General features: G+C 42.5%; 1 protein-coding gene across 6 annotated transcripts in view; it reads left to right on the forward strand.

The window, feature by feature from the left end:
* Positions 1-16651, forward strand: part of pde5ab (phosphodiesterase 5A, cGMP-specific, b) — a 264229-nt gene that overhangs the window by 18039 nt on the left and 229539 nt on the right. For all 6 annotated transcript variants that reach the window (XM_041198053.1, XM_041194077.1, XM_041195659.1 and 3 more), the window contains exons 2-3: positions 10465-11047; positions 13581-13670. In XM_041198053.1, the coding sequence (XP_041053987.1) occupies positions 10469-11047; positions 13581-13670 (669 nt within the window). In that variant the 5' untranslated portion in view covers positions 10465-10468. The remainder of the gene's footprint in view (positions 1-10464; positions 11048-13580; positions 13671-16651) is intronic.

Raw genomic sequence — 16651 nt, forward strand, 5'->3', positions numbered from 1 at the left:
GATTGGTTGGCAGCAGTTGCAGTCCCCGCAGCGCTCAGAACTCAGGAGTGGGTGCTACTAGAATTGCAAACAGTAATCAGGCACTCAGGGAGGGTGGTGAGGAGGGTCAATGGCAGGGGTGGGGTATGTTTTGGAGGCCAGATGGAGAGGCACAAAGTGGGCTATGATCTTAGTGGGGGAGGTGCTCCCAATGCACATAGGTACCCACCAAACACCACCCCGCCCCCCACCCCCTCCCCCCCCCCCCCTCCAAAGGATGTACACCGCCCCCCGCCTTCCATCCTGCCTTCTATCCTGCCTTTTCACCAACTTGGGTGAAAAAACAGTCCTTCCCACTCTCACCCACCTTCCACTGCTCGGTATATTATCCTGTGGAGGTGGATTGAGGGCCTTAAGTGGGCAATAATTGGCCACTTAAAGGCCTTATTTGGCTTAAGGGTGGGCGGGCCAGTGGGCACCTTACCCATCCTCCGTATTATGCAGACCAGGTCGGGGGGTCGGCGGAAGGGCGGTGGGATACCTGTGCAACATATTTTACACCCCTCTGCTGAAAACATGCCCGGTGGGGGACCCATATAATTCAGCCCATGGTGTTTAGTTGCACCATGACAATATAGCACAGGCACAAAAAACAGTGGCTTTTATCTGACTATCACTTTGTATGCTTGCATTTAACTTTTACAGAAGATCAGCAGAAACACTCAGAAATGGCATACATGAGAGAACCCATATGCAATTTGCTGGTGTCAATATGTACCTCCAATTAATGCATCAGACCATTTTGACAGAAATTAAAGACATAAGTAAAGGAATTTACATAAAATTAAGGCTGCTCATTTACAGTTGTCACAAAAGCAAAGGATCGAATTGTGAAATTTTGTTTTTCCCACCGTCCCCCATTTCACATGTTTAAAACCTATCACATTTCTATTCTTCTCCAGTTCTGATGAAAGGATAGACCTGAAACGTTAACTCAGGTTTTCTCCCACAATGCAGCTAGACCTGTTAAGTATATCCAGCATTTTCAGTCTTTATTTATGATAGAATTATGAAAGAAAAAAGAAAATTCCTAGAAGAGCATTTAACATAAATAGAATTTGACTTATTCAGTTACTGTAAATCAGTCGTCCTGATGTTACCCTTACATAGCATAAACATCTGTGTTGTTATAAAACTCTGAATCCTCTGACTCATTATGAGCACATCATGGCTGATTGTCTAGTGTCATCAAAACTCCTTGAGAGTGAAATTCTTCTGTTCATCAATTATAGCAAAAGGTCATTGCAAGAATTAATTAGTATTCATGGCTTTATAATCACAGCAGCTTTCTCAATAAAATTAAGAAATCTTATCCTTCTATATGTAAAGTAACTCATAGATGTGTTTTGAATTTAGAACTCAGTTTTCAATTATATCTCCCTCCCACCCTTCTCCTCCCATGTCCACAGCATAATATTCTGTACAAAGTTTCCTTGAATGGCCTTTAAAATATCTCAATCATTAGGGAGGAGATTTTGTGGCGTAGTGGGCAGCATCCCTGTCTCTGAGTCAGAGGCTCTCTGTTCAAGTCCCACCCCAGGGTAATTCCATATATGACCAAGTTGCAAATTCAACATGCACCCAGTGGTAAGAGTAGAAGGGATTCCTGGTCAGCCATGTGATGGAAAGATTGTTGGAGCCTCTCCCATCGCTACGGTGCCACAGCAACTTGGACTCGCTGAGTGATCTATAACACACCACCAATAGTCAGGAATGCAAAGGATACAGAATAGAGGCAAAAAAAAACAAATAGGATCCACAATTACTTTCTACTGTTATTGCTTTTCTGCTTATTTGTATCTAAATCTAGAAATTGCTGCAACTGTTGTTAGATGACAAACACTTAATGTATTTGTATGACAATTTCCTGTCGGCAGTTGTGATGCAGGCATTAATTGGTTGGAATAAATGATTTAGCGTTTCCTCTCAAGTAATAAATTGAAAAGTTTTTGTCCACTAACATTGGCAATAAGAATTCCTTGCTTTTCTTTTTGTTCATGTTGCTAGCCAGATGAAAACATGACCTTGAGTTACATGTAAATATTTGATGGTGAATAGGTGCGTTGTACTGTGGAGGGGCGATAACAAATGCATAAGGAGTATTTGAGATGACAAAAATATGTCCTATGTTTAATGTCTTAACATTGATGGAAATGCAGTTCAACTGTACAGTTCTTTATAATACATGTTTTGACTGAGGAACAGACCGGTTAACCTCATCATTATAACTTCACAGTGTAGCAATTAGTTATAGGATGTCAATTAGTCACTGCTCTTTATTGTGCCAGTGGTATTGGAAAGATATCTACAGACTCTTTCTCGACTGCAAAGGCACAATAAAATGGTTTTAGGAACTACAGAAGCTAATCAAATAATAATGGTGGCTGTGCCAGTCTTAGTCTCATATTCTTTCGATCAACCTTTCCCGAAACCCAAATTACAATTCAGAGGAGCTGGATTAAATTACTGTTAACATTCTTATGTGAAATTTTGAATATATTTAGGGTACAATTCATGTGAATAATTGGCAATTCAACCTACAAAAAATATGACTTAAATAGACCCATGAGCTGTTAACAGGTTAGATCATATTGCCACAATACACAGATCATCACTGATCATAACTTTGCGTGACAGTGAATGAAGGATTTGATTGCTACCACTGTAGGGAATAATAATTATCTAACTTTTTAATGTCTATAAATATAACTTTTATATATTTACTTTTAGTTTATCTCCAGTATTTATTTAATTTTTTTACCTTATGTATTTGATGTTATAAATCAATTGCAAAATATTTTGATAACCCACTACAAATTAGTCGTGAACAAGCCAACAGGAATGACACCACTATAATTTAAAAAATGAATATAATGATTGGTGTGGGATATACTGCCAAAGCCTGTATTGACAGCAACTGTCAGTATCAGCAGAACCCCAAATCAGCTTATTGTAGTGTGTTTATGTCTAATATAACAAAGCTTTATCTTTGTTTGCATTTAATGTCAAATCACTCATTATTCTAGGCAAATTTATTGTGTGTACATTTCTGGCATAATTTTCATATGTCTTCCCACAGGTCCCTCCTCTCTTTCCTATCCTCTCTTCCGATTTGTTTCCCACAGATAAGTTTGTTTAATTTCAAAATTGTGTTCTAAAAAAATTGCTACAATGAGGAAAGTAATTATCCATCCACCTTTCTCTTTATTTGTGTCTTTCCCTTTATATAGCTGATTAAATGCCCACCATACCATCAAGCTCGCCTCAGGGGAGGATGATAATTCAGCCTATTATTTCCTCCATACCACTACTCATTACTTGCTTACAAAAAAGTGAAGTTCATAGCTTTTTAAAACTCCTTTCTTCCTTAATGGCTTTGCTGACGGGCTTTCATTTAAAGATATTGGATAGAATTTTCAGGTCGGCATGTGGGTGTGTGCCCGACCCGCTCGAGTGTTAAATAGCGCGTGATGACATTGGGCGAGCATCCCGACATCATCTCGCGCTCGCACGATATTTCGGTTGGCGGGCATGCGTAAAAGTCAGAAGCACGCCTGCTGACGTCAAAGAAAACAATTAAAGTTGTTAAGTTTCCAATTTTCCCCAATTTCTTGTGGTCTGTCCAACCTTATGGTTGGCGGACGGGCAAATCTGCCAGGCGGACTTTGCATTTTTGATGAAAACTCATCCAAGGGTGGGGTGAGGTTTCCATTATTAAATTTATAAAAATGTATGCGCAGAATTTTCATCATGGCTTGAATTTTTCAGGCGACAGGTGGGCTGGACGGGAGCGGGCACGGGCAGGTGTGCAGCTAATTGCTGCCTGCGAACGGTTGCACGCCGCCATTTAACGTGGGCGGGCCAATTAAGGCCTGCCCGGTGTGATGTGCACCTGGAAGTGCTGACTGCTCCCTGTGTGGGTAGGGGGAGGAGGGAGAGTCGGGGCCTGCGCTCTTTTGCACATGCACATGAAAGAGCACAGAAATCTCCCCGAGGCACGAAGCTGCCTCAGGGAGATTACTTTGATGTTGAAAAATTGAAATAAAGAAAAAGAAGAATTATTCAGACATGTCCCTTCAAGTGACAGTGTCACGTGAGCTGGGAAATGTCAATGAATTTTAATCAAAATTTTATTACATTTAAAAACCCTTCAGGAAACCTCATCCTGCCCGTGGATGAGGTTCCATGAAAATGCGAAGGACCCCTGGGCTCTTCGCCTGTCCGCCAACCTTAAGATTGGATGGGCAGCCCTGTCAATTATTTTAATTGCTATTTAAATGGCCTTAACAGGCCTTTGATAGGTTGGCAGGCGCGCAGCCGATTCTGGTGCGCGCCCCCCGAACTGAAGATCGGAATGATGCATGGTGACGTCAAGACACACGCCCAACGTCACTGCGCATCATTTTACGCATCGGTGAGCGGGGCCCACCCCCACACACCGACCAGATGATTCAGGTATATGTTCAGGTGACTGATTCTGACGTGTGGACATTTTTTTCCGGATTTTAAAATCTGTATTTAATTGTTTTGAAGTCTTCAGCTCCCTGAGTCAGCTCTCAGCCTTCAGGGAGCTTTAATTCCACGCTCCTCCGTACCTGTGCTCACATCAGCGACCACCCTCCTTCCACCCCCCACCCCGCGGGTTGAGGGCCGATTGCAGGCGGCTGTTCGTTCCCTGATCGCTCCTGGGCCCACCGATCGCAATCAGCATACCAACTTAGGAATCCTGCCCATTGTTGTTTTCTTGGCAAAATTAAATGACCATGTAGTAATTAGCACAGCTGATAGAGCAAGAGTTAATTCAATGATAGAGCAGCTAACTACTTCGGAGAGTATTTTTTCAGTTATTAGTAACTGGTCAAGCTTCACTAATCTCTTGCATCCCCAAAAATTGATTTTAATAACTTTTTCCTCACTTTCATCCTGTCGTTCTAATCTTATCCGCTATGTTTACCTCCAGCTTTATTTCCATGCACATCATATTCTCCCTCATCCAACCTATTCCTCATTCACTCTCCTCTTCCATTTTGGCATCCCTTTCAGTCAGTATGAACTCTTCAATCTTGTTATTTCCTTCCCTGTTTCGACTGAAAAACTTTTCTACTGTGTTTTTAAGAACCACACCCCACTTTTTCTATTCTTCTTGTTGCTTCTTTTACTTTGTCCTGTAATGCATTGAGTTATTTGCTCTACTGAAGAGTGCATTAGAAATGTATATTGTTATTTTCAATAAATGTTTAACGACCATAACAGTTGGATGGAAACACTCTGAATTTTTGCCAGGGATTTCCACAGTGGCTGTCGAAGAACAGGGGATGGTGGTTGGGGAGGTGGGGGTTGCTGGGTGCCTAGGAGGAAGGGAGTGGGAGATGTGTGGAACACCCATAGTAATGGTGTAAATAGGGGAGGCAGTAGTGTAGTGGTATTGTCACTGGACTAGTAATCCAGAGAAACAAAAATAAAAATACCTGGAAAAATTCAGCAGGTCTGACAGCATCTGCGGAGAGGAATACAGTTAAGGTTTCGAGTCCATATGACTCTTCAACAGAACTAAGGAAAAATAGAAAAGAGGTGAAATATAAGCTGGTTTAAGGGGGGTGGGGCAAGTAGAGCTGGGTAGAGGGCCAGCGATAGGTGGAGATAGCCAAAAGATGTCATAGATAAAAGGACAAAAAGGTGTTGATGGTGGTGATATTATTTAAGAAATGTGCTAATGGTGACATTAAGGGTAGAAAGCAGGATGAACAAGGTACAGATAGCCCTAGTGGGGGTGTGGTGGGGGGAAAGGATTGAAATAGGCTAAAAGGTAGAGATAAAACAATGGATGGAAATACATTTAAAAATAATGAAAATAGGTGGGAAAATTAAAAAACAATATATAAATCATTGGAAAAAAGGGGGATTGGAAAGGGTGTGGGGATGGAGGAGAGAGTCTCGAAAGGACTCGAAATGTTATCTGTGTTCCTCTCCGCAGATGCTGTCAGACCTGCTGAGTTTTTCCAGGTATTTTTATTTTTGTTTTGGATTTCCAGCATCCACAATTTTTTGCTTTAATTTTAGTAATCCAGAGACCTAGGGTAATGCTCTGGGGACCAGGGTTTGAATCCTGCCATGGCATATGGTAGAATTTGAATTCAATAAAAAATTGGAATTAAATAATGATAACCATCTGGTTCACTAATGCCCCTTTAGGGAATGAAATCTGCTGGCCTATATGTGACTGCAGACTCACAGCAATGTGGTTGACTCTGAAGCAAGCCACCACTTAGTTGTGTCAAACTGCAACAAAGCCTCAAAAAAGGAATGAAACTGGACAGACTGCCCCCAGAAACGCAGCCCTGTTGGCCTTGCACAGTCCTCCTTATTAACATCTGGGGGCTACAGGCTAGTGCTAAAATTGGGAGAGCTGTCTCACAGACTGGTCAAGCAATGCCCTGCCATAGTCATCCTCACAGAATCATACCTTACAGATAATGTCCCAGACACCATCATCACTAGCAGAGCAGAGCTAATGGCACAGTGGTATACAGTCGGGAGGGAGTTGTCCTGTGACTGGATATGTAGTACGGGCTTCAATGTTAATAAGTAGTTTAGAATAGGGTCGGGCTGGAGAAGCATACATTGTTTTAGTGCTCTGTCACTTGTCTGCAGTATATTGTTTGCCAACTCACCCACTGGTAGATAGGCATGCAACTGTGTTCGGGAGCAAAGCAACCTGACAGAAGGAACATAACACTCTGGGAGTCCTCAACATCGACTCCGGACCTCATGAAGTCTCATGGCGTCAGGTCAAACATGGGCAAGGAAACCTCCTGTTGATTACCACATACCGCCCTCCCTCAGCTGATGAATCAGTGCTCCTCCATGTTGAACATCACTTGGAGGAGACACTGAGGGTGGCAAGGGCACAGAATGTACTCTGAGTGGGGGACTTCAATGTCCATCACCAAGAGTGGATTGGTAGCACTGCTACTGGCCGAGTCCTAAAGGACAAAGCTGTTAGGCTGGGTCTACAGCAGGTAGTGAGGGAACCAACAAGAGGGAAAAACATACTTGACCTCATCCTCACCAACCTGCCTGCCGCAGATGCATCTGTCCATGACAGTATCAGTAGGAGTGACCACGGCACAGTCATTGTGGAGACAAATCCCACCTTCACATTGGCACTACCACTGTGCTAATTGGGTTTCCTAGCCTCTGGCCTGCTCTTGAAGCCACAGTATTTATAACCAGTTCAGTTTCTGGTTAATGGTAACCTCCTGGATGTTGATAGTAGGGGTTTCAGTGATGGTTATTCAACTGATAGAGTTCAAATCATTTCTTTATGCTGGCTTGAGCATCATACCTGAAATTAATTTTAGAATAGTCTGGGCTGGGTTCTTAATTGGGCCAGCTGTTCAAAGTATATTGCCATTCCTTTACTGTCACTGAGTCAAAACCCTGGAAATCCCCCCCTAACAGCACTGTGGGTACCCACACATGGACTGCAGCAGTTCAAGAGGGTGGCTCACCACCATCTTTTCAAGGGCAATTAGGAATGGGCACTGAAAATACTGGCCTAGCCAGCGAGGCCCACGTCCCATGAAAGAATTTTTAAAATAATATTTATTGCCTATTTGCTACAAATCAGCTTATTATGTAACCCAGGTTATAAATTTGGTTGGTCTGGAGTATTGAAAAATTCACAATGGTGAAGGTCGTAATAAAGGCTCTTTTTCGGAATAGAATAAAAGGAGCTTGACAGTCGTGTTCTTGACCGGGGAGTGCTTAATGCAAACAGTGGTCTTTGCAATAGTGCAAATGAATTGAAATTAATCGGGGAAGAAAAATCAAGCAGGGTGTAAACCTGAATGCCAATTCATTATTACCCATATGTACACCTACTAAAGACCAATTTCGCACTGACTCTTTAGCTATTTTATCCTCAACCACTCATTACACATGATTCATCATGTGTCCATACAGTCATTCAATGCTCTCTCTTCACATACTCAGTACTCACTTACTGTATCCTACTATAATCCCTTACCATAGAAACATAGAAACTAGGAGCAGGAGTAGGCTTCGAGCCTGCTCCGCCATTCATTATGATCATGGTTGATCATCCAACTCAATAGCCTGCTCCCGCTTTCTCCCCATACCCTTTAATCCCTTTTGCCCCAAGAGCTATATCTAACTCCTTCTTGAAAGCATACAATGTTTTGGTCTCAATTACTTTCTGTGGTAATGAATTCCACAGGCTCACCACTCTCTGGGTGAAGAAAATTCTCCTCATCTCAGTCCTAAATGGTCTGCCCCGTATCCTGAGACTGTGACCCCTGGTTCTGGACTCCCCCACCATCGGGAACATCCTTCCTGCATCTACCCTATCTAGTCCTCTTAGAATTTTATAGGTTTCTAAGAGATCCCCCCTCATTCTTCTGAACTCCAGCGAATATAATCCTAAACAACTCAATCTCTCATCTTTTACTACTTCATACTCTCTGTCACACATTACTCACTTTCCCTCATTGAATCTTCATACCACCATTCCCAGGCACAAACCAGCTCCTTTACTTCTCACCCTCACTCACCTATTGGTTGGGATTTTGTTGGGTCAATGGGGGAGGGGGTTTGCCCTCCAATCAGAGAACTGGAGGGAACACCCAATCGGTTTTGTGGAGAAGGCCAGATGGAATTAAGTGTTCTTTAGGCAGTTAATTCGCTACCATTGGGACTTCTCTGTGATTGAGGTCCTCACCAGTGTAAGTCCCACCCGCTGAGAGCTGCAGGCCAATCAGAGATCAGCAGCTTGTCATTGCTGCTGTGTCAACGGGAGATTGGCTACTGGCGGCTCTGCACCCACCCGAGGACCAGGATCACGGAGGGATCCCAGGCCACAGGTGAGTAAAGATAGGATAGGGATCATGGGAGAAGCAGGGATGGAGGCTGGAGGCAAGGGTGATGGGGGGGCTTACAGCAGCCCACTCGCCCAATGCCAGAACCCTCGATAGTGCACAGAGTGCCTGATAGTAAGCGAACCTCTCCATGGGAGGCGACTGGCAAACCTGACAGGTTTAGCTGGATGGCCTTCTGAGGGTGTGGGAGACCTTGTGTGGGCCCCATTTAATCCCTGAGCCACCAATAAATTGCAGTGGGCTCAGGGATAATGGGTGTCAATTGGCTCATTAAGAGCCAGATTGACAACTGACCATTGGCAGCTGGGAATCTCGCAACAGTTTCTTCCACCCTCTGACTTAACCGGGGGAGGTTTCCCACCTCTGGGAGATTGACGTGAGGCCTCATCCACAATTAAGTGAGCCTGGCCACCATGATTGCCACCATAATGGGCTGCAAAAAATCCAGTCCATTGTCTCATGGGTGGTAATTTTGACTTTGGGAGATAGTGCAAAGTGGTGATATCACATCAGCTGCATGTTATCATTTCTCGCTCTTTTGCAAATGAAAGTCAGGAGAGATGCCTAATAGCCTCTGATTCAATATTACTCCCTTTACCTTATTGCCCAATGTCAAAATTACCCTCATACATCTTCTCTCCCTTGCTCCCTCTGTTACATATCTATTTATCTCTGTTTCTTTCTCAAATATATTCTTTAGCAAATCACTGTCACATTTTAGCAATTTAACTGAGTATTTCCAGCAGAGAAAGAGAGGAGCCATGGGTTTCAGAAGTTATATAACCCAATTTTTGTAAGAACACACCCCATACCTAGCTTGCATGCTATCAGATGCTCCAATTCTAGTTCCTGTATGGGCCTGAACATTGCACATTATGTCTGGGCAGATTGGCACTCTCCGAAAAGAATATGTGTGGAGCTGACTTTTAGGCAACTTAAATATATCTATTACAGCAGCGACTTGACTGAGGATTAGTGGCTTTTTTCTTATTTATTCTTTCATGGGACATGGGCATCATTGGCAAGGCCAACATTTGCTGCCTATCCTTAATTGTCGTTGAACTAAGAGACTTGCTAGGCCATTTCAGAGGGCGGTTAGGAGTCAACCCCATTGCTGTGGATCTGGAGTCGCATGTAGTCCAGACCAGATAAGGAAGGCAGGTTTCCTTTGCTCAAGGATGTTCGTGAACCAGGTGGGTTTTTACAAGAAAAAATGATAGTTTGATGGTCTGAGGTTAGCTTTATAATCCATATTTATTAATTGAATTTTAAATTCCACCAGCTGCAGTGATGGGATTTGAAACTGTGCCCCTAACATTAGCTTGGGCTTACTGGGCTACTAGTCTGGTGACATGATTGCTATACCACGGTCAGCCATGCAGGCTGATACCTTAATGAACTCGCTGTTAACATATGCTAATAGTTATATTCAGTGTAAAGTTTCTGATGGCACCCCTCGAGGAGTAGGTGGTAGCACAAATAAACAGCATTTCAGTTTTCCATGAGGTGATATGTTTATATTTCACAGGGAGATGGTCAATGCATGGTTTGCAGAAAGAGTGCATACTGTTCCCGCTACAAATGAAACTGTGAGAGATCTCAGCCTTGTGAATCAAATGGCCCAGCCAGAGAGTGCCACTCCTGGGACTCCTACAAGGAAAATTTCTGTTTCAGAATTTGACAGACCCCTGAGACCCATCCTTGTTAAAGATTCTGTCGGGGGTTTAACATTTGTCTTTGACTCGGATAAAAAGGAACAGATGCCGTTCAAGTTTCCAAAGGCTGCCTGTGAAGCCATACCTGTGAACGATCAGTGTTCCAGGCTTTTAGAACTTGTCAAGGATATTTCCAGCCATTTGGATGTCACAACGCTCTGTCACAAAATCTTTCTTCACATCAATGAAGTTATTGCTGCCGACAGGTATTCACTTTTCCTGGTGCACGAGGACAGCTCAAATGAAAAGTTTCTTGTAAGTCAGCTTTTTGATGTTGCAGAAGGGTCTACTCCTGAAGAAGCTTCAAATAACTGCATCCGGTTAGAATGGAACAAAGGAATTGTTGGGTATGTAGCAGCTACAGGAGAGCCACTGAATATTGAAGATGCATATAAGGTACGTGAAGAGCTCAATTTACTTTTACTGAAGAGGTTTAGGCTTAATCACTTCAAATTTCACTGATGGTACTTTTTCCTTTTCGTAACAGTTTAGTAAGTGCAGTTACATTTATATATTTTTAAGTTGATCCTCTTGTCCAAAGGAAGCTCTTTTCTCCATATAACATTTGTAAGAAAAAAATCTGAACCTTTCTACTGATTGCTATAATGAAATAGACTTGGGAATTGCACAGAAATATAAAACTGATTGGAATTTCAGTGTGCTGGGAATTAATATAATAAAATTGTATTTAGTTTTGATTTTAGCTCTTGGAAATGTTAAAGATCAGGGACATGGAGTGTCTGGAGTGATCATGAAACAGCATACCCAGCAATAACAAATGATTCAGGCTTGTTAAAAACAAAATACTGCAGATGCTGGAAATCTGAAACAAAAACAGAAAATGCTGAAAAAACTCAGCAAGTCTGACAGCATCTGTGGAGAGAGAAACAGAGTTAACGATTCGAGTCCGTATGACTCTTCTTCAGAGTTTGAAACTGTCTCTAAGTTAACAAATAAATATTGGGAAGTCTGCAGCCACAAACTCCACTCCCTTGCCATTGATTCTATCCCTCTCTTTGTCTGAGGCTGAACCATACTGTTGTAACCTCAGTGTCATATTTGACCCAGTGGTGAGGTTGCAATCATATATCTGAGCCGTCACTAAGGCCACCTATTTCCACCTCCATAAAGTCACCTGCCTCTGCCCCTTCCTCTGCTTCAGGACTCCTGTTACTGAAACCCTCATCTGTAACTTTGTTACCTCCCGACTTGGCTATTCTAACACACTCCTGGCCGGCCTCTCATATTCTATCCTCTGTAAACTTGGGGTCATCCGAAACTCGGCTGCTTGTGTCCTAACTCACTCCCGATGCCATTCAGCCATCAACCCTGTGCTTACTGACCTACACTGGCTCCTGGTTAAATAATGTCTCAATGTTAAAATTCTCATCCTTATTTTCAAATCCTTCCCTACCTCTGTAATCTCATCCAGCCCTACAATCCTCTGAAGTATCAGTGCTTCTCTAATTCCGGCCTCTTGAATATCGCAATTTTAATTGCTCCAACATTAGTGGTGATGTCTTGAATGGTTCAGACCTTACGTTCTGGAATTCTCTCCCTAAGCCTCTCTGCCTCTCTACCTCTTGTTGCTCCTTTATGACGCTCCTTAAAACCTACCTCTTTGACCAAGGTTTTGCTCATCAGCCCTAATATCTACTTATGTGGCTTGGTGTGGGATTTTGATTTATAATGCCTCCTTGAACCTTTTTGGGATGATTTATAATGTTAAAGGTACCACATAAATACAAGTTGCTATTGTTATCGTTATTAAATACCACTTATGACGTCCAAAAGGTTCGGTTATCTATCTTTGTACTATGCATGTGCTACCAATTCCTTCCAAATTATAGCAACTATTGCAGAATTTTATTTAAATTCCTAACAATAGCCAAACTCTTCCAGGCAATGCCTGCACTTGAATGTTTTAGATCCATTTAGGTTGAACAGAAAAAGAATGTGTAAAAATAAAATAGCTATCAATTTTAATTGCCCTGCTTTCACCACATTTGTCTGACCAGTTGCATCATTCATTGGAAAAATGCATTAATTTTTAATATTTAATTCTCTGTTTAAACAGTAAAATAGAAGATCATCGTGAGTACCGCAACAAATGCAAATAATATGCATTGGAACTGCTCATGACTTTTCAATAATCAGTTAAGGGGTCAGTGAAAGACTGCTGAGATTTTTAAAAAAAACCAATTCACCTCCTATTTAATAATAAATCTTTCTCGGGTTGTTAGGTAATTTTTGTAACCGACAGTGTGGTGTCACCATACTCACAACTGAGGGGAAAATATGAAAAAAATAAAGCCAACCAGCAGAATAATTTTTTCATGTTTGTCTTAAATTATAACCCAGTTTAACTGAATTGAATATCAATATTATTTGAAGATGAGCTCTCCTCTAACACAGAGTTAACGAGGACTTTAATGTGATGCTAATTGTATTTGAGAACATAACCGATATATTGTAGTTACAGTCCCTGTGTTAAATCTGTATTCCTTGTTTCTGGTTACAAAAATGCTGCACTAGCACTAGAGTGTGAAAAAACTCAAGAAACATCAACAGCAAGCAAATGCCAGTATAAGCAACTTACAGTAATAAACTCCAGTGTGTTTTCTTTTGATAGCCGGTGCTACATTACTGCATTGTAGGTGGTTATTTTCTAACAGAACGTCTTTTTGAAAGTATATCATAAATTGGAACAAGTGCTAAGAAAGCATCTGCAAAGCTACATATACTTTTGAAGAGAAGAATGTCATGGTGGCTGCACTTTCAAGTAATAGACTAAAGGTCTCAAATGCACAAATGGCTGGGAACAATCCAAAATGAAAAACTCAATCTGTGCTGGTCTATTGCTTTATATATTTGCAGCTCTGTACAAATAGTGATAATATCATACAGATCTGTCCTCTGACCCTCACAGGATCCCAGGTTCAATGCAGAAGTTGACCAGATCACGGGCTACAAGACGCAGAGCATTCTATCGATGCCAATAAAGAATCACAAAGAGGAGGTGATTTCCATTTACTATCACAGTATGATTTATGACTGAGTTGTGATGTGATAAAATGAGCAGGGGGCTGAGTCTTATTATTGCATTCTGCACTACCCTTAGGCCCAACTTTTAATATTTTTGTGGCTAGAACTATATATAGTATAGTATTCTGGTATGAATGAACTGTGCACTGCACAGCTTCTTTATGGGGAGGATCTTCCAGTCGGCAAGCGGGGGCAGGGCCTGCTTGCCGATGTGTAAAATGATGCGGGATGACGTCGGGCAGAACTCTCGACGGCACCCCGCGTTATTTCCATTTTCAAGTCGGCGGGGATGCAGCCAAGTCAGCTGTGCGCCTGCCGACCTGTCAGCGGCCTATTGATGCCATTAATGAACCAATTTAGGTAATTAGCAGGGCTGCCCGTCCAACCTTAAGGTTGACGGGCAGGCCGAGAGCCCTGGCGGGCTTAAGAAAAAGTATGAAACCTCATCCACGGGTGGGATGAGTTTTCGTGAGGGTTTTTAAATATTTAATAAAGATTTGAGTTAAAGTGATGGACATGTCCCAACTCATATGAGGGGACATGTCAGGGAAATTTTTTAAACATTTGTCTTAAAAGTTTTAATTCCAAGGCAATCTCCCTGAGGTAGCACTTAGCCTCAGGGAGACCTGTGCGCTCTTTCGCGCTTGCGTGAAAGAGCGCACTCCTGGCTGAGGGAATTCCACCCCCCCCCCCCGCCCCCCCCAGCCTGCACAGGGAGCGCATAGAGGACGTCACGCCAGGTGGGCCTTAATTGGCCCGCCCACGTAAAACGGCGGTGTATCCCCAATTGGGCAGCGCCGATCGGATGCACACCAGCCCGCCCCCGCTCCTGCACTTCCCCCCCAACAGGTGAACATTTTTCCCTCTGACTTCTGGGATTTGAATTCAGCTGCTTTGTTAATAGAGTCTGGCACTCTATTTCTTTTGTTGCCTCACAGTATATCAGTATGGTGAGCATCAAGTTCACTACTGCTAGGTCTGTTTCAAATTGCTTTTAACAAGTTCTATCCCACCCAAAGTGTACTTAAGAACACAAGACCACAAGAAATAGGAGCAGGAGTAGACCACCTGGCTCACTGAGCCTGCACCACTATTCAATATGATCATGGCTGATCTTGGACTTCAACTCCTCTTTCCTGCCTGCTCCCCATACACCTTGATTCCCCGGGAGAGCAATAATCTGTCTATCCTGTAGCACTTATTTTTGACTTCAATTTGCATTTCCCCATATTGATAAATAAAAACCAAGATACAGCATAATGAAAAATTATTTTATAATTGATTAACCAAATACAAACCATGTTGAGGCTCTCTTTGAGAAGTGTTTATGTCCACTGCCTCTCTTAACATTATGTCATCTGTTCATCTGTGAATTTAACTGTTGTGCATTAAGATGGTGGCTAAGATTACTTTCACATGCAAGAAACAGTATTTTTGTGTGTCAGAGCCAGGAGGAAAAATTCAGACATCCCATCTCATTATTGATATGTAACAGAAGCAGGAGGGACACCCTTTCATTTACCCCATTGTGAGTTAACTGCTCTTTAGCTATCCCCTGTTTTCTTCCCTTTAACTGTTTATCAATACATTCTTTTTTACAACTTAATTCGTTGGATTTGGATGGTGCTGACAAGGCCAGCAACCTGTAGTTGTGCTTTAAAAGATGATGCTATTTCTTCTTGCACCATTTTATTCCATGTGGTGGAGTTACTCCTGCAGTGCTATTAGGTAGGAAGTTCCAGGATTTTGATCTGGTGATGATGAAGGAATGGCAAGATATGTCCGACTCAGGATGTATATAACATGGAGGAGGTCCTTGGTGTTGACAGTGTTCCAGTACACATGTTGCTCTTGCTCTGCTGGGTGGCAAAGGTCACAAGTTTGGGAGTAGCTGTTGAAGAAGACGTGATGAGCACTACAGTGATCCTGTGGATAGTGAACACTACAGCGATGGTCGGCCAATAGAATGGCTGTTTAAGCCAGTGGTTAGGGAGCTGATCACGCAGAATGCTTAGTCTTGGAGTATTTGGTTTCTAATCAATTGTGGCCCCAGAATGTTAATGGTGGGGTACTTGGCAATGGTAATGACATTGAAAGTCAAGGGGAGGTGGCTATGCCTTGGATTAAGTGGAGATGGTTGTTGTCAGATGTTTCTGTGGCAAAAATGCTACTTGCCAATTGGCAGCCCAAGCCTGCACATTGTCCAGGCCTTGTTGCTTGTGGACATGGACTACTTCATCATCTGAGGAATTAGAATGGGACTGAACATAGGAACAGGAGTAGGCATTAAGCTCATTGAACCTGCTCCACCATTCAAACAGATCATGGCTGATTATCTACCGCTATGCCATTTTTCCCATTATCCCCATACCTCTTGATATCATTAGTGTGCAGACTTTATTGATCTCTGTCTTGAACATGCTCAGTGATTGAGCTTCCACAGCCCTCTGGGGTAGAGAATTCCAAAGATTCACCACCCACTGAGTGAACAAATTCCTCCCTATCTCGGCTTGAAGTGGCCTTCCCCTATCCTGAGACTGTGTCCCCTGGTTCTAAACTCAGAACTGGGGCCATAGCTGTTTACAAGCTACATAAATGATTTGGATGTGGGGACCAAATGTAACATTTCCAAATTTGATGATGACACAAAACTAAGTAGCAAGGAGGATGTAAGGGGGTTTCAAGGGGACTTGGACAGGCTAAGTAAATGGGCAAAAACATGGCAGATGGAATATAATGTGAATAAGTATGCAGTTATCCAGTTTGGTAGAAAAAGCAGAAAGGCAGAATATTTCTTAAATGGTAAGAGGTTGGAAAGTGTTGGTGTCCAAAGGGACCTGGGCATCCTTGTTTATGAGTCACTAAAAGCTAACATGCAGGTGCAGCAAGCAATTATGAAGGCAAATGGTATGTTGGCCTTCATTGCAAGGGGATTTGAGTACATGAATAAATATG

The sequence above is a fragment of the Carcharodon carcharias genome, chromosome 1 (genome assembly GCF_017639515.1).
Source record: "Carcharodon carcharias isolate sCarCar2 chromosome 1, sCarCar2.pri, whole genome shotgun sequence".
In the NCBI taxonomy this organism is placed as follows: domain Eukaryota; kingdom Metazoa; phylum Chordata; class Chondrichthyes; order Lamniformes; family Lamnidae; genus Carcharodon; species Carcharodon carcharias.